Source organism: Phoenix dactylifera, chromosome 3 (assembly GCF_051530095.1).
Source record: "Phoenix dactylifera cultivar Ajwa chromosome 3, Ajwa_hap1_PhDact_Kaust_v1.1, whole genome shotgun sequence".
In the NCBI taxonomy this organism is placed as follows: Eukaryota; Viridiplantae; Streptophyta; class Magnoliopsida; order Arecales; family Arecaceae; genus Phoenix; species Phoenix dactylifera.
In genome coordinates, this window is record NC_143192.1 from 31,568,127 (window position 1) to 31,577,256 (window position 9,130).

At 37.7% G+C, this 9,130-nt stretch overlaps 1 protein-coding gene across 1 annotated transcript; it reads right to left on the bottom strand.

Moving 5' to 3' along the window:
• Positions 1-514: 514 nt before the first annotated feature.
• Positions 515-5,038, bottom strand: LOC103718075 (receptor-like protein EIX2). The gene is made up of 2 exons (XM_089929538.1): positions 3,202-5,038; positions 515-3,099 (listed from the first exon to the last, which is right to left on the bottom strand). Exons 1-2 carry the CDS (start codon positions 4,898-4,900, stop codon positions 1,928-1,930), a joined length of 2,871 nt encoding a protein of 956 aa, XP_089785664.1. The 5' UTR covers positions 4,901-5,038; the 3' UTR covers positions 515-1,927.
• Between the last annotated feature and the right edge of the window lie 4,092 nt (positions 5,039-9,130).

Here is a 9,130-nt window from a genome sequence, read left to right on the forward strand (position 1 = left end):
TTTCTGACAAGAAGCAGGGTGCAGATGTGCAAGCGAAAGTGAAAATTTGTAAATCTAATGGGAAAGATGTAGATAGATTAAGCAATAGTGAGTCTATTAATACAAGATGGACCTTTACCTACAACTTCACAGGATTCCTGGCGTCCACCATGGCAGCCAGCTAGTCAGTAGAACAAATATCACCGGATTTATTTACATGTCTTGAGGAATGTTAAAATATTTATAGAAGAGAAAAATATGATAATAAGAAAAAGAGAAAATTGATTTTATTTATTTGTTCCATCATATTCGGTCTATCTCAGAGGTTATATATACTTGTATATAGACTCCATATAAGAAAAATAATATAAGCTGATATAGAATCACACTAACAATGGAAAATATTACTACTGATACAAGTTGTTATATGATCCCTAAAATCATTCTAACAAGATTATACTAATAAAAAAATAATATAGGTTGATACAAAATGATGTTAATAAAAAAAATATTATGGTTGATGCAGGTTGTTATATGATTCCTAAAATTATGCTAATATTCCTCCTCAAATCCAAGATGATACTATAGGTGCCAAATTGAGTTTGGAAACTATAACACAAATGTATCAAAAAACTAACGTATTAGATGAAGAGCTGGAGTAGTAGCTCAAAAGCCGATGTGATAGACTAAGAGCTAACATAGCAGCTCAGAGACTGACATGGTGGTAGATCAAAAACTGACGTGGCTGCATAGAGCCTGATGTGGTAGAACACGTGTTATTATAGCAGCTCAAAAATTGATGTAGCAGATTAGAAGTTGAAAAAACAATTCAGAAACCGATATGGCAGACTGATATATCTGATTGACGTGACAGATTGACATGTCTCTCGATGTGGCTAATTGACTTGTCTGATGATGTAGCAGTAAGAAGATACATAGAAGATGATAGTTGCAATGAGAATAGAGCTTGGAGAGAAGGCAACTAAAGGTCGACGATGCTCGTAGATGGAGGCACCATTGAAGATGAGCAATTGGCTTCGAATTAGGAGGGTGAAGGAGCCGAAGGCAGAGGAGAAATGGCCAAAGATCTGAAGCTGAGGAAAAAAATAGTAGAGAGGAGCTGCGGATCCATAGAAAATAAGGATTTTTGGGTGGTAATCTATATGAAATAGAGAATATGCAGATCTACTAATGAGATCAATATTGATTCATTAGGAAATAGAGGTCAGCGAAGAAATTGAGAATCTGCGGATCCACCAAAAAATAGAGAATTTTTGGGTGCTATTCACTTGAAAACAGAAATCGATAGATCGGCAATGGGGGTCTTCAAAGCTTCTTAACCTGGCGACGACGACTACAACAAGAACGGAAGAGATAATGGCAGATTACGTGATCGGTGGCTCTGATACCATATTAAAATATTTATAGAAGAAGAAAAAAAAGATAATAAGAGAAAAAGAAAATTGATTTTATTTCTCTGTTCCATTATATTCGGTACATCTCAAGGGTTATATATACTTGTGTACAGACTTTATATATGAAAAATAACATAGGTTGATATAGGATCACACTAACAATAGAAAATATTATTAACTGATATAAATTGTTATGTGATTCTTAAAATCACTCTAACAAGATCATGCTAATAAAGAAAAATATTATGGGCCATGCAGGTTATTACGTGATCCCCAAAATTATGCTAACAAGGAAGATACCAGAAAACTGCTTGGAAAAGAAAAAAAAAAAAGAAATTAAAGGGAAACTGGCCTTCTTGTTTGTTATCTTATACATACAGTACATGCCTACAAACATCAATTGTAGGTCTACATAGAAATCAACTTGAATGCTTCATGAAAGTATTTACATGTACAGTTTTAATGCGAAAGTGAGAATGAATCTTCCGCCCAACTTCCCCTACAATTTTCTTTAGCCACTACCTTTCTTCCCCCTACACCTTTCTAGGAATCCAGGCCATAAGCCTACAATTCATCCTATCAATGAGCTGAAAGTATTTTCTTCTCCAAGTTATGTTGAACAGTAGAGGTCCACATATGACCCAAAAACCTATCACAAATCCTAGAATAGTTCCCAGGTAGAAAGAAAGCATTTCAGTTCCGCATTCATCTCCATCACCACAGTAAACATTTTGATCATTCGATGTTCTGTTATCGAGACATGTTCTATCAAGAGGAAATCCACAGAGTCCAGGATTTCCCATGTAAATGGATGGATCAACAAGAGTTTGAAGCTGATAGCCTGATGGAATTCTTCCTGACAAATTATTATATGACAAATTTAAGTGGCTCAAGGAAGTCAAGACTGACATGCTTGTAGGAATTGGACCCATGAGATTGTTTCTTGATAAATCAAGAGACTCTAGCAACCTCAGTCCACCAATGCCATCAGGAATTGTGCCTGTAAGATAATTAGCCGACATGTTTAAGCTCTGCAACCCGTAGAGATTCATCAACTCTGGAGGGATTTCACCTGACAATTCATTTTTTGAGAGGTCGATGCTTCTCACATATTGAAGATTTTTGGTGTATTCCAATACCCTTCCTTTCATTACCACCAGCAAGCTCAGCATGTAGCCCATGGGACCATAGTCATCGATACTATACCGTATTGAACTCTGATAAGCATCCAACAAGCTTTCGTTGGCTTCTTTTGTCGATGCCATGGCAGCGAAGCTTCCAAAACCTTGTGGTATGGAACCTGACAGACTATTCTCTGCGAGGTCCAAAATCTGAAGAGCAGTAAGGTGAGCCAGCTCTGAAGGGATGTTGCCAACAAAGTTGTTTGATCTTAGGCGGAGAATCTTCAAAAATGGCAGCGTTCCAATCCAAGTTGGTATCATCCCTGATAATCTATTTCTGCCAAGATCAAGACTTACCAAGCTTTCGCAGTATTTCAGAGATTCAGGAAGCTCTCCATAGATGCTATTGTTAGCCAAGTGCAAGGTTTGGAGTACACTGAGAGAGCGCATGGTGCTTGGAATTGAACCAGAGAGATTATTGTTGGCGAGATCTATCGCCAACAATGATGGAAACTCTGCCCAACATTGAGGGAGATCTCCGGACAAGAGATTTCCCGAGAGATCAACAGCTTGTAATTCTCTCGCTGTACATATGGATTCAGGAATTGTACCATTAATCAAGTTATGAGAGAGAAACAAATTAGAAAGAAGTGATGGCTCGCCAGCAAAGATTGGAAGTAAATCACCTGAAAACGAATTGTTGGAGAGATCCAGATATTCTATGCTAGAAGGCAAAGGAGGCAATGGACCATAGAAATTGTTTGAACTCAAAATAAGAATAGAAATACTGGCGAACCTCAATGATGCAGGAACCTTGCCATCGAGCTGATTGTAAGAGAGATCTAGTAGTATAATCTGACGAGACAAGTCCCATAACCAGTCAGGCAGGATATCCACTATTCCTCCATGGGACAAGTCCATTGCCCAATAGTCCTTCTGTGTCTGGAGCCATGCAGGAAACCTGGGGCCTAATTGGCAAGAGCGCAAACCGATCAGCCTTAACTGAAATGGAGGAACCCAGTCTGAGCTCATATTCAAGACAAAATGGTTTGAAGTCAAGCCCAAATCTGCCAACCTTGAGAGATTCACGAAGTGATCTTCTGTTAGAAGTCCCTCCAACGAATTGTAAGAAACATCAAAGACCTTCAGATTCTGAAGCTGTCCAATACTTACTGGAAGTGTGCCATTCAACTGGTTGTGGTCAAGAAATATAGTCTTCAGAGCTGATAATTCTCCTATAGATGCAGGAATGGGACCATATAGTAAGTTCTCACTGAGGTCCAGAATAGTTAATCTTTCTAGCAGCCCCAGCCAACCTGCCAATTTTCCTCTCAATTCGTTGCTTCTCAAATTCAGTACCTCCAAGCTCTCCCTAACACATCCGGAAAAGATTTCTGGAAAGACCATCATCTCTCCATCAATTTTATTGGATGACAGATCCAAAATCCTCAAGTTACAGAGGTATTTAATGGTAGATGGTACTAACCCTACAAAATCATTGATTCCTAGCTGAAGGACCTCAAGAGAAGCCATACTACCAAAGGCATCAGGAATTGAACCATGGAAATGATTGAACTGAAGATTGAGTTCTACTAGACTGCTGATATTGAACAACCACTCTGGGAGCCTGGAATCAAATTCGTTGTTGGAAAGATCAAGGGTAGCAAGAGAAGAGAGATTAACATGTGAGATGGCAGCAGGAATGTTTGAAAGCCTACAAAAAGGCAAATGAAGAACTGAGAGAGAAGGCAACGCATTGACTGCATGAAACCAGTCAGAAGCTTTTGCAAGGGTCACCCAAGTCATATCGAGATACCGCAAAGAAGAGAGATTAGAGAGCCATTGAATACCATCAGCATTTAAATCATACAAAGAATAGAACGAATTGAGATCAAGGTACTCCAAGTTTGAAAGATTACCAAGCTGATGAGGAATCCTTCCACTAAAGGCAGCATTAGAAAGGTTAAGATATCTCAATCCAGTCATCGAACCAATATACTGTGGGATGCTACGTCCGCCGAAATTGTTTGAGCTCAGGTCCAAGTACTTCAGGTGCTTCAGGTCGAGTAAGGAAGAACCAATCTCACCTCCCAAATGCCAGTCGGTCGAAGGATCATCGTATAAATGCTGGCATCGAAGGTCGATGGCGATGACATGCCCTGTTTTGTTATCGCAGGACACTCCTGTCCATTCACAACAGTATGCACCCGTCCATGAGGAGAGAAGATGATGAGGATCTTTGAGGCCTGCCTTGAGCTTGAGAAGTGCGAGCCTCTCACTTTGTATGCATCTGACGTTGGACTCTCCATTGCAGCGGCTGATTGAATTGGTGGTGAAGCAAAGATATCCAAACAGAAATGCAACAAAAGGGCGAAGATTAGCCATTATATTATAGCACTGAGTGACAAAGTTTAGTAGCTAAAATGTTAGAAACCTCGAGCAAAAAGCCAATAACCTCTCTTGCTTGCTTTTTTTTTTATTGGCAAAAGTTGTCCTACTTATAGCATGGAGACTGAAACCAGACGTGCCTTACCAAGCAAAGCAAGGATGTCAAAGCCAGCCCAAAACCGTTGATTTTGTTGACATTTGACAAGAGATAGTCCAAGGTCGTGGGATTTATTTGACCGGCAGATACGACGACCCATTCAATAAGTATAAGGAGACGACGGCACGGCCTTTGGACTTAAGAAGACGTCGCATTTTATTTTTCTTTGTAAGAAGCTTACAAAGATAAAAATAAAAAATGAAAATAGAAGTAAAAAGCCTCAAAAGGGAAAAATAGATTACAAATAAAAAAATATAGATTATGTATTTCAATTATTGTGGTAACAATAGAAATAGATGGTTCCTTTAGAAAAATAGAAATCAAATGAATGGATTATGAAAGACCCTGTCCTTGAAACAGAGAGCAGGGAAAATCTAAATAAAAGGGTCATTATAACATGATATCAGTTAAATAACTGTTATTAAGGTTATATTTATTAATCTATAGACAACTAAATCTTTGTTATTATTTTAATAACTATAATGTCTATATAAAGAAGGTATTGATGGAAAGGAAGCCTTTCAAATTGTTGAAAAAGTCGTTGATGTTCCTCAGTATGAACCCAATGACCCTCGTTTTCCTTCCCCAGCACTGCACGCATTTGACAAAAACTGGTCATAGGACAGCCTAATGAACCACTTATGAAGCACCTGGTCAGTAACGTCACCCGCAGGAGACCAATTTTTTCTCTCTACAGAACATGTGCAGAAAATTTCATGTATCAATTGTGACTTGGGCCACTGTTTGCCTATAGATCATACCGGCTTGGACTTGGAAGCTCTCCAAATACGGGCGAAAGTGTAGGTTGGACCTTGACATTGGGTAGAAATTATAGGTCATGAAGATTATATGAGTTAAATGTTTTCTGTTTGACAATCTTGGTAACAAATTAGTTTGCTATGACTATTCCTCGAAATTCATTGAGTTTCAGAGGTACTTATTTCATATATTACGAGGAACAGAGCCAGAGAATAACTTTTTTTTTTTTTCAGTTTTAACTTATAGAATACACAACTAGAGCCAGAATATTACAAGAACAGGGCGGGAGACTACAAGAATATAGCTACACCTGTTTCCTCAAAAAAGAAAAGAAAAAAGAAAAAGAAAAACGCTATACTTCTAGAATATTGAACTAGCAAAAGCTTTTTTTTTTCCTCTTATTTCATATTATATGTCAAGATGATTTGGGTTTTCAAACTTGGGCAGCATATAATTAGATAATTGCTAATCATTTGCCAACATCGGAGACAATTCAACTGGTGTTTAAGTTGGGGTTGTTAGAGAACTGTCTAAACTGATTTTCAGAAACAGAGACGGAAAGGAAAAATGCGCAACTTACTCTCTGTAGCCCTTAAATTTGGAATAATGTTGTATAACCAACGCATAATGATGGTGATGGCTTTCTAAATTCTATTTCAATGGATTAAGTTCTTGTGATTTTATTGATTCTTGAATGTGCTGTTCTTAAGCTACCGATACATTCAGATACAAAGCACCTAGACAAACTAATACACAGCTTTACTAGGATTTGCAATCACTGATACATTTTCCAAGTTCAAATCAAAGCGTGGAAATGGAAGCTAATAAAAAGCACTAAACATTCTAGAATTCAAGTACATGACATAATATCTGAATGAATACAATATTTAATAATTCGATGCTATTACATACTTTTAAAAAGCAGATATAAGCAAACAAATCCTACTGAGAACTATTGATAGGGCAAGCTTTTCTCCTTCAAAGAATTTTGACCACTTGATACATAGGCTTGCGGTTTCCAAATCACATAATTTTTTGTGTATAAGCAGTTTAGAGAGAATAGATCGCATCCAACAACTCAAACTACCGATGTGAGCCCATCATCCAATTCAAAAAATAAAGTCAAGCATGGTATGGTAAACATCAGTTGTACTATCCCCTGCTTTCAACCTGCCATTATTAATAATCAAGATAAAATATATTGTATAAATTGGTAAGAAAAAACTAATATATGATTGGTACTCACCACTAATTAGCACATAGACAAATCTTTGTCTATTGCTACCTGGTTGGATGAAAACCCACCACCTGCAAGGCTTGTGACAATCACAATTGGATTCTCCAGCAAGTGACGATAACTCAGAGATTGTAAAAGTTGCAGTTTGACTCATTGTGGCTGAAAATATATATAAGTACAAAAACCAATCAGAAATTATTTGGATTATAAACAGCAAATTGATTGACAACTAATCCAAATTATTTTCCACTATTATAGACTAGATTAAAATGGACATCAGAGAACGAATAGAGAATCCAACATGTACACAAGTAGAGCCAAATGATTCTAGTTGCTATATTCCCCCATCTTCTAAATCCTCCTCTAATACAAAACTTCAAGCACATCAACTTGGAGCACAAATAGTAGCCATCCCCTTTCCTCCCTCTTCAATTGTTCATTCTCCATCTATGTTTTTAAGAAATACACATTCCTGCCATCTCCTTCCATTCTTGCCATTAGTAGTGTAATAATCGTGCTGATGGATCTAGATTGGAGAGAGAAAGAGAGAGAAAAAAGCTGGAGAAAGAAAGGGAGGTACAAGGAGAGGGGGGGGGTTGGCTTACCTCCGTTCCACGCCAGTGAGGGAAGTAGAAAGGGAGCAATGGGATATGCAACACCCAGACTTGGGGAAAAAAACGAAAAGAAGATTTCACAAGGATTGAGCCAAATCTTGCTCATTTTCCACGTTGGGAGGGCACCCTTTTGGATGCATGCGACCATCCCCATCATGCCTCGACCCTTAATCCCCATGCACGTATTATTCTTATGTAATCTCTCTCCTAAATTTCCTTCCTTTCTCTCTCTGGATTTCTTTCTTTCCTCCCTCATTTCTTCATTTTTATCTCTCTCTTACTATCTAAACCCAGACCAAGACCAAAACTCTAGTCCTAACCCAAAAAATTGACCCAATCTGATGTGTTTCATCTGATCAAACTCGCATTCCCTCTCTTCTTTTCTCTCTCAAGCCCCCTTCTGCAACACGCCATCTCTCTCTTACCTTATTTCTTTCGCCATCTCTCTCTCTCTCATGCACTACTTCTCTCCCTCTAATCTCCCTCAAATGTAAGGACTCTCTTCCCCCATCTCCGACACCACTCTTACTCTCCTTTTTTGCTGCACTCTCACCCATTCTTGCATCATCTTTCCAGGTTGGTAAGTCCAATCTTGACTCTTTTTAATTTATTTGTTCTTCCTCTCTAAAATTACCTTGATCCAATCATCCTTATTTCCAAGACTATTTCTATGCATATGCCCAACTCCTTTCTCTTTTCTTCTGGTGAAGATGAGCTAGGGACTCTCATATTGAAGGAGGACTAAAAGGCTTGAGGTGTTGAATGATAGCATTTGGGTAAAAGCACAAACATTCTGCTCCTAGGAGTTTTGGTGTATTTTCTCGAATTGAATAGCCTCGTATGGCTGTCGAGGTAGAATGTTGTATGTTAGAAATCCAATTTGATATATGATAGTCCTTTTGTATATCTAAGTTGAATAAATTTCTCATGTAAATAATTTAATTAGGGGCTCTATTGCATTTAATAGGGCATATAGGGAGGCTTAGATTTCAGTCCTAGACTAATAGGTAACCGTTTTCTCGCCTGGGGCTGCCTATTCATGGATGCTCTTGTGGATTTCAACCTTAGGATTTAGTGTCCTTGGCTTCACTCAAACTGAATGCTATATTGTATTATTCAGGAATCAGGACTGTGATAGTGTACCATTGGCATGTTGCAAAAAGATCCTTTCAATTGGGCAAGTACCACTATCATCCTAATGCTTTGCAAATGTATTTCATGTATTATTTATTAAAAAGTTTAATGTAAAAACAAATACCTTAACTTATTGAAACCACCATCTTTGTATGCTTAGTTTTCAAATATGTAGTTTGTAAATAAAAATAACATCTGTTCTTGGAAATCAAGTTTACAAAGTTATTTTCTTGAAATTGTATGATCCAAAAATAAATATGATGCTTTAATTAATCTTGCGCAAAATAACAATTTTAAAATATGAATCAAACATAGAAACATTTTTA